The 27,675-nt window shown below is 40.6% G+C and overlaps 1 protein-coding gene across 5 annotated transcripts in view; it reads right to left on the reverse strand.

Annotated features, from left to right (window-relative positions):
• LOC139762132 (uncharacterized) overlaps positions 1-27,675 on the reverse strand; it is a 185,575-nt gene that overhangs the window by 77,429 nt on the left and 80,471 nt on the right. For all 5 annotated transcript variants that reach the window (XM_071686832.1, XM_071686831.1, XM_071686829.1 and 2 more), the window contains exons 3-5: positions 24,403-24,581; positions 21,307-21,460; positions 9,797-9,943 (exon numbers count right to left, since the gene is read on the reverse strand). In XM_071686832.1, coding sequence (XP_071542933.1) covers positions 9,797-9,943; positions 21,307-21,460; positions 24,403-24,581 — 480 coding nt within the window. The remainder of the gene's footprint in view (positions 1-9,796; positions 9,944-21,306; positions 21,461-24,402; positions 24,582-27,675) is intronic.

The raw sequence follows: 27,675 nt of genomic DNA on the forward strand, positions 1-27,675 counted from the left end.
TAAAGCTTTTACTACCTCTTCTCTATTTACCAAATCATTTTCCCTAACCCTCTCACTTTGCACACCACCTCGACCAAGACACCCTATATCTGCCACACTATCATCAAACACATTCAACAAACCTTCACAATACTCACTCCATCTCCTTCTCACATCACCACTATCCCTGGGGATAGGGGATTAAGAATACTTCCCACGCATTCCTCACGTGTCGTAGAAGGCAACTAAAGGGGACAGGAGCGGGGGGGCCAGAAACCCTCCCCTCCTTGTATTTTAACTTTCTAAAAGGGGAAACAGAAGAAGGAGTCACATGAGGAGTGCTCATCCTCCTTGAAGGCTCAGATTGGGGTGTCTAAATGTGTGTGGATGTAACCAAGATGAGAAAAAAGGAGAGACAGGGAGTATGTTTGAGGAAAGGAACCTGGATGTTCTGGCTCTGATTGAAACGAAGCTAAAGGGTAAAGGGGAAGAGTGGTTTGGGAATGTCTTGGGAGTAAAGTCAGGGGTTAGTGAAAGGACAAGAGCAAGGGAAGGAGTAGCACTACTCCTGAATCAGGGGTTATGGGAGTATGTGATAGAGTGTAAGAAAGTAAACTCTAGATTGATATGGGTAAATCTTTAAGTTGATGGAGAGAGATGGGTGATTATTGGTGCATATGCACCTGGGCATGAGAAGAAAGATCATGAGAGGCAAGTGTTTTGGGAGCAACTGAATGAGTGTGTTAGTGGTTTTGATGCACAAGACTGGGTTATAGTGATGGGTGATTTGAATGCAAAGGTGAGTAATGTGGCAGTTGTGGGAAAAATTGGTATACATGGAGTGTTCAGTGTTGTAAATGGAAATGGTGAAGAGCTTGAAGACTTATGTGCTGAAAAAGGACTGGTAATTGGGAATACCTGGCTTAAGAAGCGAGATATACATAAGTATACGTATGTAAGTTGGAGAGATGGCCAGAGAGAGTTATTGGATTACGTGTTAATTGATAGACGCACGAAAGAGACTTTAGAATGTTAATGTGCTGAGAGGTGCAACTGGAGGGATGTCTGATCATTATCTTGTGGAAGCGAAGGTGAAGATTTGTGGGGGTTTTCAGAAAAGAAGAGAGAATGTTGGGGTGAAGAGAGTGGTGAGAGTAAGTGAGCTTGGGAAGGAGACTTGTGTGAGGAAGTACCAGGAGAGACTGAGTACAGAATGGAAAAAGGTGAGAACAAAGGAGGTAAGGGTAGTGGGGGAGGAATGGGATGTATTTAGGGAAGCAGTGATGGCTTGCGCAAAAGATGCTTGTGGGATGAGAAGCGTGGGAGGTGGGTTGATTAGAAAAGGTAGTGAGTGGTGGATTGAAGAAGTAAGATTATTAGTGAAAGAGAAGAGAGAGGCATTTGAATGATTTTTGCAGGGAAAAAATGCAAATGAGTGGGAGAGGTATAAAAGAAAGAGGCAGGAGGTCAAAAGAAAGGTGCAAGAGGTGAGAAAGAGGGCAAATGAGAGTTGGGGTGAGAGAGTATCATTAAATTTCAGGGAGAATAAAAAGATGTTTTGGAAGGAGGTAAATAAAGTGCGTAATGGCAAATGGGGAGGTGATACATATATTATATGTATATATTATACTTTGTCGCTGTCTCCCGCGTTAGCGAGGTAGCGCAGGGAAACAGATGAAAGAATGGCCTAACCCACCCACATACACGTGTATATACATACACGTTCACACACGCACCTATACATACCTATACATCCCAACTTAGCCATGGATATACACACGCAGACATATACATATATACACATGTACATAATTCATACTGTCTGCCCTTATTCATTCACATTGCCACCCCGCCACACATGAAATAACAACCCCCTCCCCCCGCATGTGTGCAAGGTAGCGCTAAGAAAAGACAACAAAGGCCACATTCGTTCACACTCAGTCTCTAGCTGTCATGTATAATGCACTGAAACCACAGCTCCCTTTCCACATCCAGGCCCCACAGAACTTTCCTTGGTTTACCCCAGATGCTTCACATGCCCTGGTTCAATCCATTGACAGCACGTCGACCCTGGTACACCACATCGCTCCAACTCACTCCACTCCCTGCACGCCCCTCACCCTCCTGCATGTTCAGGCCCCGATCACCCAAAATCCCCCTCACTCCATCCTTCCACCTCCAATTCAGTCTCCCACCTCTCCTCATTCCCTCCACTTCCGACACATACATCCTCTTTGTCAACCCTTCCTCACTCATTCTCTCCATGTAACCAAACCACTTCAAAACACCCTCCTCTGCTCTCTCAACTACACTCTTTTTTATTACCGCACATCTCTCTTACCCTTTCATTACTTATTCGATCAAACCACCTCACACCACACACTGTCCTCAAACATCTCATTTCCAGCACATCCACCCCCTCCGCACAACTCCATCTATAGCCCATGACCTGCAACTATACATCATTGTTGGAACCACCATTCCTTCAAACATACCCATCCCCCCCCCCCCACCCCCCCCAAGATAATGTTCTAGACTTCCACATGTTCTTCAATGCTCCCAGAACTTTCGCCCCCTCCCCCACCCTATGATTCACTTCCGCTTCTATGGTTCCATCTGCTGCCAAGTACACTCCCAGATATCTAAAACACTTCACTTCCTCCAGTTTTTCTCCATTTAAACTTACCTCCCAATTGACTTGTCCCTCAACCCTACTGTACCTAATAACCTTGCTTTTATTCACATTGACTCTCAGCTTTCTTCTTTCACACACTTTACCAAATTCAGTCACCAGCTTCTGCAATTTCTCACCCGAATCAGCCACCAGCGCTATATTATCAGCAAACAACAACTGACTCACTTCCCAAGCTCTCTCATCCACAACAGACTGCATATATGCCCCTCTCTCCAAAACTCTTGCATTCACCTCCCTAACAATCCCATCCATAAACAAATTAAACAATCATGGAGACATCATGCACCCCTGCCGCAAACCAACATTCAGGAACCAATCACTTTCCTCTCTTCCTACACATACACATGCCTTACATCCTCGATAAAAACTTTTCACTGCTTCTAACTTGCCTCCCACACCATATATTCTTAATACCTTCCACAGAGCATCTCTATCACCTCTATCATTTGCCTTCTCCAGATCCATAAATGCTACATACAAATCTATTTGCTTTTCTAAGTATTTCTCACATACATTCTTCTAAGCAAACACCTGATCCACACATCCTCTACCCCTTCTGAAACCACACTGCTCTTCCCCAATCTGATGCTCTGTACATGCCTTCACCCTCTCAATCAATACCCTACCATATAATTTTCCAGGAATACTCAAAAGACTTATACCTCTGTAATTTGAGCACTCACTTTTATCCCCTTTCCCTTTAGGGAGAATAAAAAGATGTTTTGGAAGGAGGTAAGTAAAGTGCGTAAGGCAAGGGAACAAATTGGAATATCAGTGAAGGGGCTAATGGGGAGGTGATAACAAGTAGTGGTGATGTGACAAGATGGAGTGAGTATTTTGAAGGTTTGTTAAATGTATTTGATGATAGAGTGGCAGATATACGGTGTTTTGGTCGAGGTGGTGTGCAAAGTGAGAGGGTTAGGGAGAATGATTTTGTGGCAGATATAGGGTGTTTCGGTTGAGGTGGTGTGCAAAGTGAGAGGGTTAGGGAGAATGATTTGGTAAACAGAAAGGAGGTACATGGTTGCTCTCTTCCCCATTTAGAGCCACACTAAAGCAATACAAATGGACCATAATGTTGAAAATCCCTTACTGTATACCACCTAGTGTGTCCAGTTTGGTAACTTTGGGGCTATGCAGTTGCTGAAATATGGATTTTGCTGTTATGGATATAAGTAATGCCATGGGGTGCTGATAACAGAACAAATATATCATAAATGCATGTGAGATTTTGTTTTCCTAACATTCTCTCTTTAATATGATTTATATATTCAGATTAACAATTTACTTCAGATCTTGCTGACATCTTTGAAATCCTTCAAAATTTACGGAAAGCTTAATATCTCCAAAATCAAGTTTTTCTTATTTCCCTTTCTCAAACTCGACATAACTAAAGGCAAGTTTTTCTTATTCTCTTTCTCAAACTCGACATAATATCACTGCAATATCTAATTCATCTATGAAAACCAACACTTCACAAATGGCTCAGTCTACCACTAAAAAACTGGAGGTTCCGTTGAAACGGAAAAGATTCTTTAATTCTGAACATTTTTTCAATTATTCTACAAAGTGAAATGTCCCGTATTTTTAAAAGCTGTAAAGAAGTAAGGAAAGAGGCTAGTAACATCATGACCTTCAGAAAATCCTTGAGATGCACAATCAATGCAGGATGAACAGCTGCAACATCACCAATTACATGTACACCATTGAATTTCCGGCAACTGATGGTTTGGTACCTCCTTTAGTCCAGACAAAATCATGTGAGGGAACTTGAAATTATCGCGGCCACCAAACTAGTTTACTGGGCGGCAACAGATGGCGTTGTGTGTAGGGAGTGCTTATTTACATTCTTTACACTGCACTGGTGGTGATACCACAATTCTGTGAGATTCTTAGCTTATTTTATTTAAATCTAACCCTACCTATGGCTTCTAAGATACATGAGTGTCAGTCATGGTGTCAAACGTAAACACCAGTTCATATCAATCCAAGATAAAGTAGAACTGTTGAAAAAAATGGACCATGGTGTTTCGGTGCATAAGCTGTTTGAAATCTACAGTATTGGTTCACCAACTGTTTATGATATAAAGAAGCAAAGGGAGAAAATATTGAAATTCTATGAAGACAGCGGTTCCAAGAAGCAAATGACAATAAGAAAAACTATGAAAGATGGCAAGAGCACTGAGCACGATCAAGTGACGATGGAATGGTTTCGACAGTGTCGGAGTGATGGAATGGACTTGTCAGGTAGCATGATAATGAACCACGTTAAGTTGCTCCATAAAGAACTTAAATTACAACATGAGCATAACTATAGTGAAGGATGGCTTCAAATATTCAAGATGCATCATGGAATTTCCATGAATAAAGTGTGCTGCGAAAAGCGGTCTGCAAACATTAAGGAGTTGCCAAGTATGTGGACAAACTTGTGAAACTCATAGCTGACGAGCACCTCAGTCCTGATCAGGTGTATAATGTATTTCATTTATTTATTTAATTTACATTTCATATTTAATTTAAATTTCTAGCAGTCCATGGTATACTTTAGACACATGGGAGATGTATAATTAGTGGGTTAGAGGAGTGTTAATGAATCATTACTATGTGACCACAGTTGGTCTGGTAAAATGGTTAATCCGGCAAGGCTTTGGAACCAAGAGTGCCGGAAAAATGGTGGTGTACCTGTACTTGTATACCTTCTGCAAATCCGTACAATCTATAAAATTTCCAGAGAAATTAGCGTAACTGATAATTGTAATTATAGGTAGCAGTTGGTAGGCAGCCACCAACCAGGGAGGTATGTTACCAGTACTACCCAGCTGGGTATCAGGATGGTTAGTGACAGCTGTGTAGTGAGCCAACACTTCAGTGGTTGTCAAGTTGCACTCCTCTGACCCAGGAAGCTGTCTTTCCTATCTGCTTCACCCACATGTGGCTTACTGGCAGTCTGTCCACAAACACTCTCTCCTTGTTACACATAACACATGACAATGCTCAACTCACAAAGCTCATTATTTGTACCTCTAGATTTTCTGGCGGTGAGCACTATGCAATAGCCATGCCTTTTGGCAAAATGGTAGGAGCAGTAGAGAGCAGTAGTAAGTAGGAACATTTAGGCAGCAGCATCAGGTAGAAACATTCCTGCCCTCATCACGGCATATATCATGTCGATGTACAACCAAGCCTTCACTCACATTGAAGGTAGCAGCGAGATGTCAGAAAAAATCAATACGACTCATGGGGTCAAACAGGGAGATCTGTTATCACCTATCCCTTTCAACCTTGTAATTGATGAGGAAGTTGCAAGGGTTAAGGACTCTGGTGTAGGAATTGGGTTCGGAGACCAAAAGGTGTCAGCACTGGCATTTGCCGACGATTTAGTGTTGGTTGCGAAGACACCGACCGGCCTGCAACTGGCATCAGACATTATGGCAGAGACCCTTGTGGGGGGTGAACTTCAGGTAAACCTGGGAAAGTGTCGTTCCATCAGCATGGACATTGACAGCAAGCATAAGACTTGGTATGTCAACAAAAATAGGATGTTTCAAGTCTTAGGTAGCACTATCAGCTCCATGAATGCTGAGGATGACTCTCAGTACCTCAGTATTCGCGTCGGAGCAGGAGGAAGGCAAAAATCCTATGGTGCCCTGCTAGAAGAGGGACTTCGTAACATCACCAGAGCTCCTCTAAAACATCAACAGTGGATTGCGTTGCTCCACGTACCCATGGTGGGAAGGTAAAGAGGCACAACAACATCAGTGCCTATTTGGCCAGACTGAGACAGAGGGGGTACGAAGTGTCCTGCGAGCCCCACATTCCGATCATGGGGTCCTTTAGGAAGCCAGACATCATGGCTTCCAAAGGAACAGAGGCCTTTATTATTGATACCCAGATCTCTGGTGTCCATTTCACACTTTAAGCTGCACACCAGCACAAGTGCAGCTATTACGGTACCCTGGAAGTCCAAGGCGTATGGGATTTCACCGGGGAAGGCACCGCGCATGTAACATCTGCTACATTAAATTGGTGTGGTGCATGGTGCCAAGAAAGTGCGAGTGCTCTCAGAGGGTTAGGGCTTACTTACCGGAACCTTTAGGTGTGCTCAGTAAAAGCCCTAACCTGGACCCACTCCCTTTACAGGATGTGGCCCAAGAGCACAGGTTAGCAATCAGGCCTCCCTTGTACATCTGGTGTCGGGTGTCGGGCTGGTGAAGGTGGTTCCCCCTTTGTGTGCTTGTGGTGAGCGAGATTAGGCTGTTCTCCTGAAGCTCCAAGGGCAGATACCAGTTCCTGAGGGAGGGTTGTCTGCTACTCCCATACGACAGGCCGCACTGGAAGGTGAGCGGTGCTGGAGGGTCTATGTGTATCAATCAGTAAGGTGATGTATATTTTGAACCATTGTCTAACTGCCGCCTCTCAACTTACTTCTATCTATGCTATCAGCAGTCAGATCTACCATCTTCCTCTTGGTGTGTCTATACATTCCTTCCTTCAATCAACAACTTCTTTCACTATCAACATGCAGTTTAGGTCACCTACTGACAAATCCCCTGTTGTATTAGATCACAAACAACAAAAAACAAAGATGCACAAAGGTAGTGTGTAGTTAGATTTTCCTGTATGTCCCATCACTAAATGGGAATCTATGAACAGAATGGTAGTAGTAGGCAGAAGCATTAGGTATAAACCACTATTTCCTAAATGCCAATGTCTCTCCTTGCTAATACCTTTGCTATCTGCAGCTTGAATTATTGCCTTCCTCTTGGTGTATCCATACACATCTTACTTCTAATCAACAACTTTCACTATCAACACTGAGATTACCTCCATTGTACCTTGCAATGTAGTTTAGTGTTTCCAGCACCATCCATTAAAATTGGGAACTGATGAAGAAATTTTGAAGAAGCAGGCAGGAGCATTACATAGTAATGGTCAGGAACATTAGATGGGAGCCTCTGCAAACACTACGCTAGAGTTGCCCTCTAACAGTGGGCTGTTAAGGATGAGGCACTAAGGCTAAGAAGCAGCATTGGAGTCCACTAATTAAGGAGACTCTACTGCTGTGGCCAACCCCCTGAATTCCTGTTGGCATAGGCTTCAGATATACAGATAAATAGATAATTGTAATTGGTATGTCAAGAATGAGCTCACAAAGGTTAACTAACTGGGCTCATGGAGTAGAAAAACCAATGAGGAGGTCAGAAAGGAGAGGGTGCCATTTATCTGATGAAACTCAGGTATGTCTAGGTAGAAGATTCTAAATGCTTCTTCAATAATCCTGTCCAAGCAGCCCTTGAAGTGTTATTCCAAGGCTCACTTTGCTGTGATAACCAACTATGCATTATAAATGCTCTATGAAAGCAACATTAATTGTTTTAGATTTAAGCAGATTGTCTCATACAAAATTCTTTGAATATTTGCTTTAATCCTGGTTTAAGATTCATTGTTCAACCTTCTCGGGCTTTTAAAAACATTTTACAATGTATTCTCATGTAAATCCATAAAGCATTCATACATTGTGATACGCAGGTCAAATATAATTCACACATACAGATAAGAATTTCAGGAGATTAAGAACCAATGAGTGAACTGCCTTATTAGGTAAATCCCCTCTAACCACTAAGTAAGCTTTCTGGTTGTAGTTTCCTTTCTTTTAATCTTAAGCTCATCCATCATAACTTTCATATATATTTGGATGTTTCATTAACAGATAATGTAAATAAACCCATTCATCTTCTATGATAAAGAATTTCCTCTAATGATGTATCCCTTCTAATTATCATGAAAAATCAATTAATCACTAAAATTATGACATTAACATCATACATTCAACCTTTTTTGCTAAAACCTATTATAGGTTGAGTATCCCTTATCTGAAATGCCTGGGACCAAAAGTGTTTCACTTTGTTTTTCTTCAGATTTTGGGACATTTGCATATACATAATGATTTATATGGAAAACAGGATGGTATGGAAACAAACAGGTTAGAGCCAAGACATACCTCAACGTTTCTCCTATTCAACTCTCTTCCTCAGGAGATGCTGATTCCAGCATTCGGCAGGACTGTATTCCCCATCAAGTGACGGTCACCCAGTAGGATGCCTTGGCGCGTCACTCTTTAACTGGACCGCTTGATCTGCAGCTTTAGCCATTCACAACCATCTCCGCTGCCTGACATGCCCAGCAGATGAATCCAGACCTTGTGTTAATGTTGTTCTTAATCCCTTCCTCTAGGTAAGCTTTCACACTTGCCTGTAGTTGCCTTGGTGTTAACCGTTAAGTGATAGTGTGAGAGCTTACCTAGAGGAAGAGATTAAGGCCAATGTTAACACAAGGTCTGGGTTCATCTGCTGGTCATGCCAGGAAGCGGAGATCCCTGTGAATGAGAAGGCAACAGGACAAGCAATCTAACCAGAGAGCGACATGCCAAGGTGTTCAACAGGGTGACCATCAATTGCTAGGGAATATGGTCCTGCTGAATGCTGGAATCAGTATCTCGTGAGGAAGACCAATGAATGGTTGGAACGTTGAGGTATGTCTAAGCTCTAACCTGCTTCCATGCCATCCTGTTTTCCACATTTGTTATGATGGATAATAGACAATGAGATATCTTGGGGATGGGGCCCAAGTCTAAACACAAAATCCATTTATGTTTCATATACAACTAATACACATATTCTGAAGGAAATGTATACAATATTTTCAATAATTTCGTGAATGAAACAAAGTTTGTGTGACACTGAATCATCAGAAAGCTAAGGTGTCACAACCTCAGCTGCCCATGTGGACAATCTGTGGTTGTTTGGGATCACCTTCATTCCTGACTTGTGAATTCATATGCTACTGATAAGCAATCATTTTCTTACATCTTTTCACACAGAGCAGAGAATAAGTAAAAAACTGAGTAATGCACGTAGGTCTGGTGGTGATGAAGGTTTGTAACAAACTGGTGCCAACAGAGTGTCAGAGCCCACCATGGGCAAGTAAGGTCAGATGTTTAATTTTCCACCTGTAATATCATGTCACCGCTCAAAAAGTTTTGGATTTTAAAGAATTTCAGATTTAGAATTTTCAGATTAGGGATGCTCAACCTGTATACCATATAATGACATTCAGACTTACTGGGACAAGTGGATTTATCAATAAAGATATAGGAATTCCCAGAAGTGTGGAGAGCAAAGGTAGTTTTGCCTTCGAGCTTCAATCGACAGCAGCCGGGAACTTCCAACATTCCAAGAAGATTTTCATCACCCTCAAATGGCCTTCCACCTGAAAGAGCAGGCATCTTATTAACAACAGTTACACTAAATAAAACCAAGGATCAAGTACATGGTACAAGGTTGTGATGAAATAACTATATCATTGTCTCTAGTATACAAAGAGCTTCATTCACAGGAACAAGCAAATGGCATGTGAATAATCTTCAAAATGAGCATATCAACTGATAAAGATCCTATGGGAGGTGTAATATTTAGCATAGTATACTGGAAAGGGTAGTTCCAATTAAACACTTAAAAGTCCAAAAATAATAGGTTTACTCAAGAAAAACACGAGGTAACTACAGCAGTTGGTTATACATTTACATTCTGTAAACATAACCCAGTTGGGCCATAAAGAAAAGTTATGACATCCTCTCCCTTAATAAATTTGAAAATAATAATATATATAAGATAATGGGTTTATTGGTATTTGTACCTTGTTCATTCTCAAGAAATTTACTAATTCCTTGTTGTACTACAGAAATAAATTATGAATTAAATACTACAAACAGAAAATACATATTGTTGAAATTATATATATAGGTACAGTAAAATAACTTGTTCTGCCATTTCATTCTTAATGTATTACATATAATATTAGTCGTAATCTACAAATCTAATCTGAAAAGGTTTATTTACGACTCTTCCAGACCTTGTTTTAACTAGCACTGGGCTTCCAGAAGGAACCATACATGATGAACTTACTCCAGGTCTCTCCCTGCATATGACAGACTCCATTTGGCTTGAAAAACTGATGTTACCCTCTCTTTGATCTTCAAGTGTTTTATCAGGTTCCTGAGTCACAACTTGCCCAGAACTCATTCGTCCTGTGACCTGCTGTGTGTCACTCATACCATCCTCACCCCATTCCTGTATGCCTACTTCCCTCGGACCTCCATGCTCTGACAACTTTACACTTCTAAATCTCATTTGATGACCATGTCTCCTGACAACTCTATAAACACAAAGTTCTATCTTCTGTGACATGGGTCCATTTGCCATGGTAGTACCAATTGCAGATTGTGGTAAACGCCTATATCTGCATAAGAACCTAGACAACCTTGTTTTGATGTCTGCTTTTCTCATTTTCTTTGGGCCAATTTTGGAAATTTGAACAGCTCTTTCAGCCATTCCATTAGAGATGGGGTGAAAAGGAGCACAAGTACCATGGTCAATGCCATTTTTCTGCACAAATTGGACAAATTCATAACTGGTAAACTGGCTTCCATTATCATGAAGTGACATTAACGGAAGCCCATAAGTGGTAAAAATATCCCTTAACTTGGCAATGACTGCAAGTGTTGGTGTACTATTCATAATTCTTAACTCTAACCATTTTGAAAAAGCATCAATGAAGACCAATACATATACCCCATAAACAGACTTGCAAAATCCACATGCATTCTCTCTCATGGCAAAATGGGTTATGGCTGCACATGAAAGAGCCCAACCTTGGGTTCATTTGTTCACTTAAAGACTCTCAAAAGTTTCTACCATTTGTTCAATATCCCTATCTAAAGTAGGCCACCAAGCATATGATCTAGCAATCCCCTTCCTTATGGAGATACCTGGATGAGCCTTATGCAGTTCTCTTAATACATTTTGCTACCCTAATGAAGGAACCACTACCCTGTTCCTTACATTATGCAACCTTCATCTGTACTAAGTTCATCTCTAAGCACATAAAACGACTGAGCAGCTTTTGACGGACCATTCTTGATCATTTTTTTTTTTTTTTTTTTTCATACTATTCGCCATTTCCCGCGATAGCGAGGTAGCGTTATGAACAGAGGACTGGGCCTTTGAGGGAATATCCTCACCTGGCCCTCTTCTCTGTTCCTTCTTTTGGAAAAAAAAAAAAAAAAAAAAAAAAAAAAAAAAAAAAAATGAGAGGGGAGGATTTCCAGCCCCCCGCTCCCTTCCCTTTTAGTCGCCTTCTACGACACGCAGGGAATACGTGGGAAGTATTCTTTCTCCCCTATCCCCTATCCTTGATCATATTCTATTTTATATTTTATTATACTTAATCGCTGTCTCCGCGTTAGCGAGGTAGTGCAAGGAAACAGAAGAGGAATGGCCCAACCCACCCACATACACACGTATATACATAAATGCCAACACACGCACATATACATACACATATATACACATGAGCATATTCACACTTGCTGCCTTCATCCATTCCTGTCACCACCCCACCACCCTCCTCCAGCGAGGTGGCACCAGGAAAAGATTTTAAAAAAGCCACATTGCTGTTGCCACCACCCCACCCCTCCTCCAGTGAGGTAGCACCAGGAAAAGACAAAAAAGACCACATTCGTTCACACTCAGTCTCTAGCTGTCATGCGTAATGCACCAAAACCACAGCTCCCTTTCCACAGCCAGGCCCCACAGACCTTTCCATGGTATACCCCAGATGCTTCACATGCCCTGGTTCAATCCATTGACAGCACGTCAACCCCAGTATACCACATCGTTCCAATTCACTCTATTCCTTGCACACCTTTCATCCTCCTGCATGTTCAGGCCCCGATCACTCAAAATCTTTTTCACTCCACCCTTCCACCTCCAATTTGGTCTCCCACCTCTCCTTGTTCCCTCCACCTCTGACATATATATATCCTCTTTGTCAGTCTATCCTCATTCATTCTCTCCATGTGTCCAAACCATTTCAATATACCTCTTCTGCTCTCTCAACCACACTCTTTATATTACCACACATCTCTCTTACCCTTTCATTACTTACTCGATCAAACCACCTCACACCACATATTGTTCTCAAACATTTAATTTCCAACTCATCCATCCTCCTCCACACAACCCTATCTATAACCCATGCCTCACAACCATATAACATTGTTGGAACCACTATTCCTTCAAACATACCCATTTTTATTCTCCGAGATAATGTTCTCACCTTCCACACATTCTTCAATGCTCCCAGAACCTTTGCCCCCTCCCCCACCCTGTGATTTACTTCCCCTTCTATCTGCTGCCAAATCCACTCTCAGATATCTATAACACTTCACTTCCACTAGTTCATCTCCATTCAAACTTACCTCCCAATTAACTTGTCCCTCAACCCAACTGAACTTAGTAACCTTGCTTTTATTCACATTTACTCTCAACTTTCTTCTTTCACACACTTTACCAAACTCAGTCACCAGCTTCTGCAGTTTAAAACCCACATCAGCTACCAGCTCTGTATCATCAGCAAACAACTGCCTCACTTCCCAAGCCCTCTCATCCGCAACAGACTGCATACATGCCCCTCTCTCCAAAACTCTTGCATTCACCTCCCTAACCATCCCATCCATAAACAAATTAAACAACCACGGAGATATCAAGCACCCCTGCCGCAAACTGACATCCATTGGGAACCAATCACTTTCCTCTCTTCCTACTCATACACATGCCTTACATCCTTGGTAAAAGCTTTTCACTGCTTCTAGCAAATTACCTCCCACACCATATACTCTTATACTAAACCTTCCACAAAGCATCTCTATCAACCTATCATAAGCCTTCTCCATATCCATAAATGCTATATACAAATCAATCTGTTTTTCTAAGTATTTCTCACATACATTCTTCAAAGAAAACACCTGATCCACACATCCTCTACCACTTCTGAAACCACACTGCTCTTCCCCAATCTGATGCTCATTATATGCCTTTACCCTCTCAGTGAATTTCCTCCCATACAATTTCCCAGGAATACTAAACAAACTTATGCCTCTGTAATTTGCACACACACCTTTATCCCCTTTGCCTTTGTACAATGGCAATATTCATGCATTCCGCCAATCATCAGGCACTTCACCATGATTCATACATACATTGAATACCCTTACCAACCAATCAACAACACAGTCACCCTCTTTTTTAATAAATTCCACAGCATTACCATTCAAACCCACTGCCTTACCAGCTTTCATCTTCTGCAAAGCTTTCACTACCTCTTCTCTGTTTACCAAATCATTATCCCTAACCCTCTCACTTCGCACACCACCTCAACCAAATCATCCTATATCTGTTTGGTATAGTGTGAATTGGCACAATATGGTATACAGGAGTTGATGTTCTATAAGTGAGCTTAACCACAGCATGCAAAGCATCTGGGGTAAACCATGAAAAGTTATGTGGAGCCTGGTTGTGGATAGAAAGCTGAGGTTTTGGTGCATTACACACAATTGTTAAAGAATGGATGTATGCAGATGCAACCTTTCTTTATCTGTTCTAGGTGCTACCTTGCTAACATGGGAATGTGCTATCAAGTATAAAAAAACAATATGATAATCCCAGGTTTATCTTGTGGTGGAGGCACACAAGTAGCAAGCTCTCAGGAGCAAAAAAAGACACGTATTGTGAGGAATTTTTGACAGACAGATGGGCAAAAACTGGGTCTTGAGGCATTAAACTTCATCTATTGAACTTATTGAGGAAGCTTTTTCAAGATGAGATGCAGATCAAATGAGAAGAAGGAGCAGAAATGAAGGATGTGAAAGAATGCAGTGTTGAGTCATCAGCATATAAATGCATTTGGTTATTTGTAGAAAAGAGGAAATCCTTGATAAAACGAAGAAAAAGTGTAAGAGACAGGACAGAACCTTGAGGGACACTGCTGCTGATGGAGAAAGTTGGAGAGGCTGACCCATCAACAACCAGGGAGATAGATCTGCCAGAAAGAAAGCTAGATATGAAGGAGCGAAAAAAAAGTGAGAGAGAGGGAAGCCAAAAATAGGGAGCTCTGTGATGAGACCTTGATGCCACACCCTGTCAAAAGCTCTGGATATGTCAAGAGTAACTACAAAAGACTCAAAAATCTTTCCTTTCAGGGATGATGACTAGACATTATTAAGATAGGAAAGAATACCACCAGTAGATGCCAAAGCAATAGGATGATAGTTAGAGGGGTATGAACATTCAGTCACCCTTCTTAGGAATAGGAGGTAGCAATGCATCCTTCCAAGATCAGGGAAAAGTTTTGGTCTTTAAACAGTTACAGAACAGATGAGCAAACAAAAGTGCAAGTTCACACGCACACTCTTTCAGTACATGGGGATGGATGCCATAAGGACCATAAGCCTTGCTTGCATCCAGAAAGAGAAGTGCTTTTTGGACAGTCCTAAAAGAGATTATGGTGAGGGGGCATAGGATTACCAAAGGGAGCATCAAGAGGTAAGGGAATGTTAGAGGTATCCAAAGTGGAGATAGAGGAGAAATGAGTAACCAAAGAGAGTTGCTTTGTCTATGAGGGGGACAGATATAGTACCAACAAAATAGAAAAAAGAAGGAAAGGCAGAGTGATGGAAGTTGTTAGAGATGCTCTTTGCTAAAGCCCAAAACAATCCGGGAATGACAAGGAGATGTTATCCGTACTTCCTCAGAATAAGGGAAGGCTTTGCCTTAAGGACAACAGACAGAGTAACTATGGGCAGTGATAAAAGCTGAATGGGAGTCAGAGGAAGCAGAGTTTTTCCAAACCTGATATGCCTGATCCCTTGCCTGAATGGCCTCAGTACAGGTATGGGTGAACCATGGATTGCAACAAGAGGTCATCTTGGAGGAAGAGGGGATTTATACAAACTTTAATAGTTTCTGTGGTGATGAGAATTGGGAAATGGAATTCTGTAGCCAGGAACTATGGCTTTGTGGTGAGAGGTTCTGTGAAAGTTACAATGAAGGGGCAGTAACATGGGTAGCTCAAGCCCCTTCTACAGAGGAAATGGAAGTAAGTGGGCAGAATGATTTAATAAAAGATGTCATAAAGCAAAGGAGCTTTGAGATATGTAGTAGCAAGGATGCAGATGGAACTCGAGCCAGTCAGCTTTTGAAGGCATGATGGGAAATGATGTACAAAGAAACTTTGAAAAGAATATTGCAGACAAGGCAGGTGAAAATCCCAAACTTTTCCATGTATTCATCAGGAGTCAGTTGTCAGTTAGGGAGCAAGTAATCATGCTAAGGTATTCATAGGGGATAATTAAAGATGATGATGAAGGGAAGAGGAAATGAATAAATTCAAAAATGTTTTCATGGTGGAAGCCACTATGGCCCCAACACCAGCAAAATGGACTGGGGAGGAGGCTTTGGAAATCACTGAGTTATCTAGAAAAGCAAGGTTGAGGGAAAAGTTAGTAAGGATGTAAAAGTTTGAATGAAGAAAACTTGGAGGAAGTGAATTGTTTTTGATATCTGGAAGTGGACATGGCAGGGAATGGAACCATGGAAGTGGAAGTGAGTCATAGGTTGGGGGAGGGAGCAAAGGTTCTGGGAGTGCTGAAGAATGTGTGGAAAGAGAAAAACAGAGAAAGTTATCTGTGAGGGCAAAAATGGGTATGTTTGAAGGAATAGTAGTCCCAACAATATCATATGGTTGCAAGGTATGGGTTATAGATAGGGATGTGCACAGGCGAGTGGTTGTGTTGGAAATGAAATATTTGACGTAATATGTGGTGAGGTCATTTGATCCAGTAGGTAATGAAAAGGTAAGAGATGGGTGGTAAAAAAAAAAGTGTGGTAGAGAGAACAGAAGAGGGTGTGTTGAAAAGGTTTAGACATAAGGAGAGAATGGAGAATGAGTGAGGAAAGGTTGAAAAAAGGATACGTGTCAGAAGCAGAGGGAACAAGGAGAAACAGGAGACCAAATTGGAGATCAAATGCTAAAGTGAAAAAGATTTCAAGCAATCGGGGCCTGAACATGCAGGAGGATGAAAAGGACATATGGAATAGAGTGAACTGGAACAATGTGGTATAATGGCATCAACATGCCAATGTCCTGTCAATGGACTAAACCAAAGGATGTGAGACATCATGGGTAAACCATGGATACATATGTGGGGCCTGGTGGTTTTGGTGCATTGCTCATGACAGCTCATGTATGGCTGTGAGCAGATGTGGCCTTTCTCTGTTTCCTGGCACTACCTCAGTGAGGTAGGGAGTGGTGATCAGGTGTAGGGGATAGGAGAAGAATGTATGTTACCATCTTTTTTCTTTCCTTTCATGCATTTGTACTGTTTCCTGTGAGATGGGGTGATGTCGAGAATGGATGACAGCAAGCATTAATATGTATGTGTATGTATATGTATGTATATAGACATTTATGTATGTATGTATATATAGATATGCATGTATGTGTATGTGTGTATGTACGTGATTAGATGTGTCTTTCTGTCTGTTTCCTGGCACTATCTTGCTAATGTGGGAAAAGGTAATCAATGAAAAAAAATCTAAAAAATATGTCAGCAGAATACTAAGGAGACTTGACCTGTACAAGGTTCATGGTCCTGATAATATTTCACCACACACTCTGGATAAACCATCTGAGTAACTATTCAAGCCATCACCAGAAGAAGGCAAAGTACCAAGGGAAGGGAAAAGGAGACCTGGAACAGGATCTGGACTACGAATTAGTCCCACTAATAATTGTGGTGTGTGGTGAGGTCTGAACAGAGTAATAAAGGGTAGAGCTGTAAGTATGGAAATGAAGAAAGAATAAAGGGACAGCATAATCCTCCTAAACCAGATCTATGCAATTGATAAATGGACATGGAATGAATCACAGAGGTCAAAAATTCAGGCTGCGGAAATGAGCTATTTGAAAGGAGCACATGGTACGACTTGCAGGAATAAAGAAAGTAGTGAAGGGAAGTATGAGAGATTTGGTATGGCAGGAAATGCAAAAGGAATGAATTAAGGAGAGGCTGAGTGGGTGAAACATAATACTTTGAGGTGGTTAGGGCATGTAGAAAGAATCCAAGATAGGGATTTTACAAGGAGAGCGTATGACAGTAAAATTTGTGAGAGAAAGGCCACCTGTGACATGGGGAAATAAGAGTGAAAGAGTACTGGAGGGAGAGAGATGGTGGAAGATTGCATAGAATGGTGTATGTGGGAGAGGCATGTAAGAACAAAGATAAGTGAAGACTCTTTTGCCATGGCCACCCTCTTGATAGGAGTTCCCGGAAGGAACAGGCATCAGAAATACAAATATATTGATAAAGATTCTAGAAGATTTATTAGAAAGCAAGTGGATGACTTTCTATGAAGGAGAAATTCCTCGACTGAGAGACAGCATGGTTTTGGGGAAAGGAAGTCATGTGTAACTAACCTCTTAGAGTTCTACAACAGAGTGAGCTCAGTCCTGGACAAGAGGAAGGGTACATGGAAACTCTGCATCTGGAATGCCTGAAAGCATCTGACACCTTACCAAATCGGAAGATCACTAAGAAGCTGGTCTATCAGTCAGAAATAAGGAGATACCTTCTATGATAGGTAGGAAACTATTTGAGTGGGAGGAAACAAAGAATGCAGGGTTCAGTTCTGAGACCATTATTCTTCTTGATCTGTATTAATGACTTGCCTGGAGGCAGAAAGTCCTACCTGAATATGTTTGCAAATGATGTGAAGGCCATGATGGACAAGAAAAATGAGGAGGATTGCATCAGCTTACAAGGAGACCTGAAAAGACTCCAATGTTGGTCTGAAATGTGGTTAGCAAATTTTAACCCAAGCAAATGTAGTGATGAGGATGGGACAAAGTGAAAGACAGACTCAATATGATTACTACCTAGCAGGAAATAAGCTGAAAGATTCTAGGTGTTAGAAGGACTTAGGAATCAGCAGAGTCCCATACTAGGTACAGTTAAGGAGACAAATTATCTGTTGGCAAATATCAGAATAGTTCTCAAGGATATGGATAATAAGGCCAAACTAGAATATGCTCTCAGGTTTGGTTACCATACCTAAAGAATCACAAAGAGCTAAGAGAGAAGATCCAGAGGAAGGCAACAAAGATGGTACCAGATTTAAGACACCTAAGTTACGAGGAAAGACTGGAGGCTTTAAATCTACCCATCTTGGAAGAGATAAGAATGAGGGGTGACCTGATCACAACCTTTATATTCTTATAAGAGTCAGTGATGTGAACAGTGGACAGTTCTTCAACAGATGTAAGGATAGAGCAACATTAAGTAAGAAAATTGTTAATAAATATGTAAAGAGTGTGGTTGAGAGAGCAGAAGAGGGTGTTTTGAAACAGTTTGGTCACATGGAGAGAATGAGTGAGGAAAGATTGACAAAGAGGATATATGTGTCAGAGGTGGAGGGATCGAGGAGAAGTGGGAGACCTAATTGGAGGTGGAAAGATGGAGTGAAAAAGATTTTGAGCGATCGCAGCCTGAACATGCAGGAGGGTGAAAGGTGTGCAGGGAATAGAGTGAATTGGAACGATGTGGTAAACAGGGGTCGACATGCTGTCAATGGATTGAACCTGGGCATGTGAAGCATCTAGGGTAAACCATGGAAAGTTTTGTGGGGCCTGGATGTGGAAAGGGAGCTGTGGTTTTGGTGCATTATACATGACAGCTAGAGACTGAGTGTGAATGAATGTGGCCTTTCTTGTCTTTTCCTAGCACTATCTCATGCACATGCGAGGGGTGGGGATTGTCATTTCATGTGTGGTGGGGTGGCAACGGGAATGAATAAAGGGCAGACAGTATGAATTATGGACATGTGTATATATGTATATGTCTGTGTGTGTATATATATGTATATGTTGAGATGTATAGGTATGTATATGTGCATGTGTGGATGTGTATGTATATACATGTGTATGTGTTGGGCCATTCTTTCGTCTGCTTCCTTGCGCTACCTCGCTAATGCGGGAGACAGCGACAAAGTATAATAAATAAATAAATAAATTATTCTATTTGTTACACACATGAAATAACAACTCTATCCAAATAAATAAATATGTAAAGAAATACTTTTATGTATAAAAGTGGTGGATGAATGGAACAAAATGGCTGTGGACATGGAAAACACAGACAGCATACATAAATATAAGAGTATGATACTAGAAAATGTTCAAGAGATCATACATAAACATAAGCATATGATACTAAAAAATGTTCAAGAGATGGTGCCCCAAGAGTGTAAAACTCTCTCCCCATACAGTACATCTAAGTAAAACGTCATTACAAGTGGTGCCAGTTGTGAGGGGAACTCTACAATTAGGGTTCATGATATCACCAAGGCTGATAAATCTATTTATGGATAGGGTGGTGAGGAGCATAAATACAAAGGTCTTGGAGAGAGGGACAACTCTGCAGTTAGTTGGAGGTAAGGGTCCTGGAAGGTGAGTCAACTGATATTTGCTGATAACACAGCTCTGGTGGAATATTCAAGTGAGAAACTAAAGATGCTGGTGTCTGAGTACGGGAATATAAGATAATAAAGTTTAGCAAGGACAACAAACAAGTTACCTTAAATGTAAATCTGAAAGGAGTGAACCTGGAGGAAGTGGGGAATTTTACATACCTAAGAATGGCCATTACAACTTATGGAACTATGGAAGCTAAAGTGATCTACACGATTGGTGAGGTGGCAAATGTCCTGAGTGCACTGAGGAGAATGTGGATAAAAAGGTCTGCAAGGACAAAGTAAAGTATGTCAGATGGTACAGCAGTCTTGATGGTGCTGTATGAACAGTAGGCATGGACTCTAAATATACAAGTATGAAAGAGGGTAAATGTGTTGGAAAAAAAATTGGATGAGGACAATATACAGTTTAAGATGGGTTGATCAAGCAAGCAGCAAGAAGAGAGTGAGAGGTGTGGTAATAAGAACTGTCTGGTTGAAGGAGCAAAAAAGGATGTGCTGAAATAGTTTGGAAATATTGAGAGGATAAGTGAGAAGACATTAACAAGTAGGTGTACATGTTTTGGCAGAGAACAAGTAGGAGGGAAGATGGAAGGAAAGATGTATTCAGTGATTGGGGCCTAACATGCAAGGGGATGAGAAGCAAACATGAGAAAGAGCAAATTAGAGTGATGTGGTAAACAGGAAGCAAAATACCAACAGGCCAAACTAAAGAGTATTAAGTGGTTAAGGGAAACCACAAAAGAGTCTGTGGGGCATGGCTGTGGATAGGGATCTCTGGTTTTGGTGCATTACATAGATTGAGTGGATGCGAGTAAATGAGGATGTTCTTCATCTCCTCCTCATGCTATACTACTAACTTGGAAAATGGCAAACAAGTAAGAAAATTTCATAAATTGTAAGAGCCAAAAAAATACCAGAATGTAACTTAAAATACTTCATTATCATTAGAAAACAATATTCTATACATCAAAATTATGAAGCAATTCTTTATGAATGTCACCACTACAGGGAGTTACTTTGTTACACAATTTTGTACCCTAATTCTCACACATACTAATAATTAGACATTAGTGGGGTATAGTCTATGTAGAAAATAGCATCACAAAAGTTCTACACTTTCGGCAGGTAAAATATTGTAACTAGCTACAACCTGTTCGTAAATACTTTAAGCCTTACATGATGAGGAGGACATCCCATCACACTTACCAATTCTCTTATAAACACTCAACATAAGGGGCTTGTGAGGCGAGACTATATGTCCCTCTGACTGCAGAAAGAACACTTGGAGGCCATCCCCACCTCTCCAAGCCACTACACAACCGGGAGGTGGCTGGCCATCCTTCAAAGGTGTTGATGGACGCTGGAAGAAACCATGGGCTGAGGTTGTCTCTTAATTACACTGCAATCTACTTTGTGTTGTGCACATAATGAAAGAACTACACTATTATTTCAGCAAAAATGTCCAGAGCATGTTAGTGATTCATCAAGTGATACAGTAAAATCAATAAATGGCAAGAAGTTCTGGTGATTACATTTTGTAAGATTGTGCAAAATACTTGTGATATCATGACTAGGCATGTGACATTACATGGCACAAAACATTCTTTCCCTAAACACTGCTATGAATGGCACTAAACTAATTTTACATCACTTAAGCTATATAAAGAAATACCTTACACAAATAAATATCTAGCCTACATAAAGAAATACCTTAAACTAATAATTACCAAAACTACATAAATAAATAATCATCTAGCCTACATATAGAAAATACCTTACATTAATAATTACCTAACCTACATAAAGAAATACCTTAAACTAATAATTACCAAAACTACATAAATAAATATCTTACACTAAAAATCTTCAATACTATTATTTTCAAAGCAAAATATTTTCATAACATTTCTTCTGGAGCTGCATTATGTATACACCAGTAGCACTGTCAAGTGGAAAAAACAGTAACATATTCTTGGTGACAAGAAATTTGACAAAACATCCAGCAAAGCTGTACTGCTCAAAAAAAAAAAAAAAAAAAAAAAAATCTTTAGTCATATATATATCTTATGTACTGTGTTCACCATTGGGAAAACCCGAGTGTTAACAAAAGGAAAGAATCAAAATACACACCACATACTGGTCTCATTCTTAACAAACTGGTCTCATTCTCAACAATTCAGGAGTACTTGGTAACTTGTTCACTTTCTTTCAGTTCTCTCTTTGAATACTATGTCCAACTTCTGAAATGTTTATGACACCAACAGTAACACTAAACAACTACACTTTTCATTAGTCACTAAAATTTTAGAATTTCAATAAGGAGATACCAACCTCTATATCAAAATTCATTGCATAATACAACTGCAAATTTAGAAGTCATGAGATACCTCTTGAATATTTTGGGAGTCAGGACCTTCAAATACTCCATCAAACCAGTGGGGCAGTGCAGGCATTCCTCATTCATCGCTAACCACTAACCTTTGGCAACAGCAGGTCACTTGTTTCGGACCCACCTTCATCCAATCACAGTCCGCCACAGTTATGACATCACTGACCCACTCACCTAAAGGGACTGATCCACAAGGCATTGAGAATTTGCAGACTTCATGTATCAATTGAAAAGCAAACACAATTGGTAAAAAGAAAAGTTTTTCTAAAAGAAAAATGGGAAGGCAGGGCAGTGTATGAAAAATCAAACAGTTGCTAAAGGAATACCATCTCTTTGAGGAATGGTTGCTTAAACTTCAAAAACCTATCAGTTTGTACCACAAGCAATGACAGCATATGTGCATGGATGGTTCCTTATTAGGCAATGCTCAATAATTTCTCCCAAGAGTCATTCACCATGTAGTCATAACAATTACTTTTGAATTTCTTATAAAGGAAATTAAGTAGTTTTAAGCTAGATATATGGGATCAGGCAGATAATGATCCTGAATTGCTTGACAATGATATTTTCTGATCATGGGGAGAGTGATTTTATGGGCAATGACTCTTCCAGCACTGAAAGTTAACAATGATGAGCCATGAAATGACAAAGCTAGCCCAAATGAAAGAAGTGCCACCAGCACCCACCTGACTCTGAAACAGCTACATCTCATTGGTGCAGCTGGTAATGTTACTGATCTTTATAATTTTGCTGTTACAAATGAACAATACTGATTATAAAAGTAAAACAACAATCAGGAACAAACCTTTTGGTGGGGGTAAAATGAATGGCAATTCATTTGACACTCAAGTCTTTTTCTCATACCTAGTGCACTGGGCTGACACAACTAAAAAGATTTCCACACATTATCAGTGATAATAGTGGATCAAATACACTTCTGATTTTTTTAAATGTTATTTGAATATCTTTGAAACTGCAAGGTTAAATACATTTTTCAAACAACCTCAAAAGTGTAAAATTTACAGGGTAAAAGGGATGCTAAATGAGGAGGCATGGGGTTAAAAGCCAAAATTCAAAATCTCAAATCCATCTTTTTATCCATACCATTTCAGGCAATGATTTAGCTTGGATGACAGCTTCAAGCAATGGCATCTAAGTATTTTACCATCATCATTACTGAAATGTCACTACTGGCTTTCACTGATTGCAACACTAAACTCATGAGCTTCATGGAGCTTCTACTTAGTTACTTGTTCACCAGAAACTGGTTATTCTTGAGATTTTGTACACTGTTATTACTGACATCAATAATTTCTTAGTCATTCTTTCCTTCAGTAAGAACATACTGGTAGCCTACATTAATCATAACAGCATCTTGACATTACATCCAACAAATACTTTGGAAGCATTTGTATACTACCAGTGCTGTTATCATACATAATGTCTCCCCTCTCTCCACATTACTGAAGGCACAATATTGTTTTCAATAGATTTATTAAGTTAGAACTAAGTTTCACATACCTTCCATTAAACTGTGTGACACTAATACTGTTGATTTCTAGAAGCTAAAGAAAAAGCTTAAGAACCTGGGTGATGTCCAGTGAAATGTAGCAACATACCAATTCAGTGAAAACATTCAGCTAAAGATAAGTTTTATTTGTCCTACGAGATGTAAAACTTGAGTATCATAATACCATGGTAATGAAAATATAACACACTGGTCTGACAACTACTTTGATATTAATTTCTGATCAAATCATCAGCTGTAAGTTAACTTAATATGAATGCAACAAAAACTGTGACCTACCAAACAGCAGCTGGAGATAAGCAGTACAATGTTATGTCATGAGAAACAGACCTGAAAGTGGTCCATATACAGAACAACCTGTTAAACCAATCAACCTTGTTCTTACCTGCTCTGGTCCTCCTGACGAAAGAATTGGTGGTGAGGGACTCGCAGGGTTTTGGGCCCAAGAACTTTGATCTGGTGGTGGAGGAGCTGGACGGACAGGAGTGAGAGGGTCAGTACAAGGTGGATTATGTAGTGGTGCCCCTGAAGAACCCACACCACCATGCATAAACCCAAGTGGTACTGGAAAAAAAAATTAATAATGACAATAACTAATATACTAACACTACTGCTAATACTATAAACAACTATAAAATGAAAACAATAAAAATGATAATAATAATAATAATAATAATAATAATAATAATAATAATAATAATAATAATAGAGTGGCAGATATAGGGTGTTTTGGTAGAGGTGGTGTGCAAAGTTAAAGGGTTAGGGAAAATTATTTGGTAAACAGAGAAGAGGTAGTAAAAGCTTTGTGGAAGATGAAAGCTGGCAAGGCAGTGGGTTTGGATGGAGTTGCAGTTGAATTTATTAAAATAGGGGAGATTGTATTGTTGACTGGTTGGTAAGGTTATTTAATGTATATATGGTGCCTGAGGATTGGCAGAATGCTTGCATAGTGCCATTGTACAAATGCAAAGGGGATAAACGTGAGTGCTCAAATTACAGAGGTATAAGTTTGTTGAGTATTCTTGGGAAATTATATGGAAGGGTATTGATTGGGAGGGTGAAGACATGTACAGAGCATCAGATTGGGGAAGAGCAGTGTGGTTTCAGAAGTGGTAGAGGATGTGTGGATCAGGTGTTTGCTTTGAAGAATGTTTGTGAGAAATACTTAGAAAAGCAAATGGATTTGTATGTAGCATTTATGGATCTGGAGAAGGCATATGAGAGAGTTGATAAAGATGCTCCGTGGAAGGTATTAAGAATATATGGTGTGGGAGGCAAGTTGTTAGAAGCAGTGAAAAGTTTTATTGAGGATGTAAGGCATGTGTACGTGTAGGAAGAGAGGAAAGTGATTGGTTCTCAGTGAATGTAGGTTTGCAGCGGGGGTGTGTGATGTCTCCATGGTTGTTTAATTTGTTTATGGATGGGGTTGTTAGGGAGGTGAATGCAAGAGTTTTGGAAAGAGGGGCAAGTATGCAATCTGTTGTGGATGAGAGAGCTTGGGAAGTGAGTCAGTTGTTGTTCGCTGATGATACAGCGCTGGTGGCTGATTCATGTGAGAAACTGCAGAAGCTGGTGACTGAGTTTGGTAAAGTGTGTGAAAAAAGAAAGTTGAGAGTAAATGTGAATAAGAGCAAGGTAATTAGGTACAGTAGGGTTGAGGGTCAAGTTAATTGGGAGGTAAGTTTGAATGGAGAAAAACTGGAGGAAGTAAAGTGTTTTAGATATCTGGGAGTGGATTTCACAGCAGATGGAACCATGGAAGCGGAAGTGAATCATAGGGTAGGGGAGGGGGCGAAAATTCTGGGAGCCTTGAAGAATGTGTGGAAGTTGAAAACATTATCTCGGAAAGCAAAAATGGGTATGTTTGAAGGAATAGTGGTTCCAACAATGTTGTATGGTTGCGAGGTGTGGGCTATGGAGAGAATTGTGCGGAGGAGGGTGGATGTGCTGGAAACGAGATGTTTGAGGACAATATGTGGTGTGAGGTGGTTTGATCGAGTAAGTAATGATAGGGTAAGAGAGATGGGTGTTAAAAAAAAGAGTGTGGGTGAGAGAGCAGAAGAGGGTGTTTTGAAATGGTTTGGTCACATGGAGAGAATGAGTGAGGAAAGATTGGCAAAGAGGATATATGTGTCAAAGGTGGAGGGAATGAGGAGAAGTGGGAGACCAAATTGGAAGTGGAAAGATGGAGTGAAAAAGATTTTGAGTGATTGGGGCCTGAACATGCTGGAGGGTGAAAGGCATGCAAGGAATAGAGTGAATTGGAACGATGTGGTATACCGGGGTCGACGTGCTGTCAATGGATTGAACCAGGGCATGTGAAGCGTCTGGGGTAAACCATGGAAAGTTCTGTGGGGCCTGGATGTGGAAAGGGAGCTGTGGTTTGGGTGCATTATTACATGACAGCTAGAGACTGAGAGTGAACGAATGTTGCCTTTGTTGTCTTTTCCTAGCTCTACCTCACACACATGAGGGGGAAGGGGGTTGTTATTCCATGTGTGGCAAGGTAGCAATGGGAGTGAATAAAGGCAGACAGTATGCATTAAGTACATGTGTATATATGTATATGTCTGTGTGTGTATATATATGTATACATTGAGATGTATAGGTATGTATATATGCGTGTGTGGACGTGTATGTATATACATGTGTATGTGGGTGGGTTGGGCCGTTCTTTTGTCTGTTTCCTTGCGCTGCCTCACTAACGCGGGAGACAGCGACAAAGCAAAATAATAATAAATAATAATAATAATATCTGGGAGTGGACTTAGCAGTGGATGGAACCATGGAAGCAGAAGCGAGTCAAAAAGTGGGGAAGGGGGCAAAGGTTCTGGGAGTGTTGAAGAATGTGTGGAAGGGGTGAGAACGTTATCTCAGAGCTAAAATGGGTATGTTTGAAGGATCAGTGATTCAAACAATGTTATATGGTTGCGAGGCATGGGCTATAGATAGGGTTGTACAGAGGATGGTGGATGTAGACGAAAGAATGGCCCAACCCACCCACATACACATGTATATACATACATGTCCTCACACACACACATATACATACTAATACATTTCAATGTATACATACATATAAGTACACAGACATATATACACATATACATAATTCATACTTGCTGCCTTTATTCATTCCCATCGCCAACCCGCCACACATGAAATGACAACCCCATACCCCTGCACGCACGCAAGGTAGCGCTAGGAAAAGACACCAAAGGCCACATTTGTTCACACTCAGTCTCTAGCTGTCATGTATAATGCACCGAAACCACAGCTCCCTTTCCACATCCAGGCCCCACAAAACTTTCCATGGTTTAACCCAGATGCTTCACATGCCCTGGTTCAATCCACTGACAGCACATCAACCCCAGTATACCACACTATTCCAATTCACTCTATTCCTTGCACGCCTTTCACACTCCTGCATGTTCAGGCCCAAATCACTCAAAATCTTTTTCCTTCCATCCTTCCACCTCCAATTTGGCCTCCCACTTCTCGTTCCCTCCGCCTCTGACACATATATCCTCTTGGTCAATCTTTCCTCACTCATTCTCTCCATGTGACCAAACCATTTCAATACACCCTCTTCTGCTCTCTCAACCACACTTTATTACCACACATCTCTCTTACCCTTTCATTACTTACTTGATCAAAC

The sequence above is a fragment of the Panulirus ornatus genome, chromosome 3 (genome assembly GCF_036320965.1).
Source record: "Panulirus ornatus isolate Po-2019 chromosome 3, ASM3632096v1, whole genome shotgun sequence".
Classification (NCBI taxonomy): domain Eukaryota; kingdom Metazoa; phylum Arthropoda; class Malacostraca; order Decapoda; family Palinuridae; genus Panulirus; species Panulirus ornatus.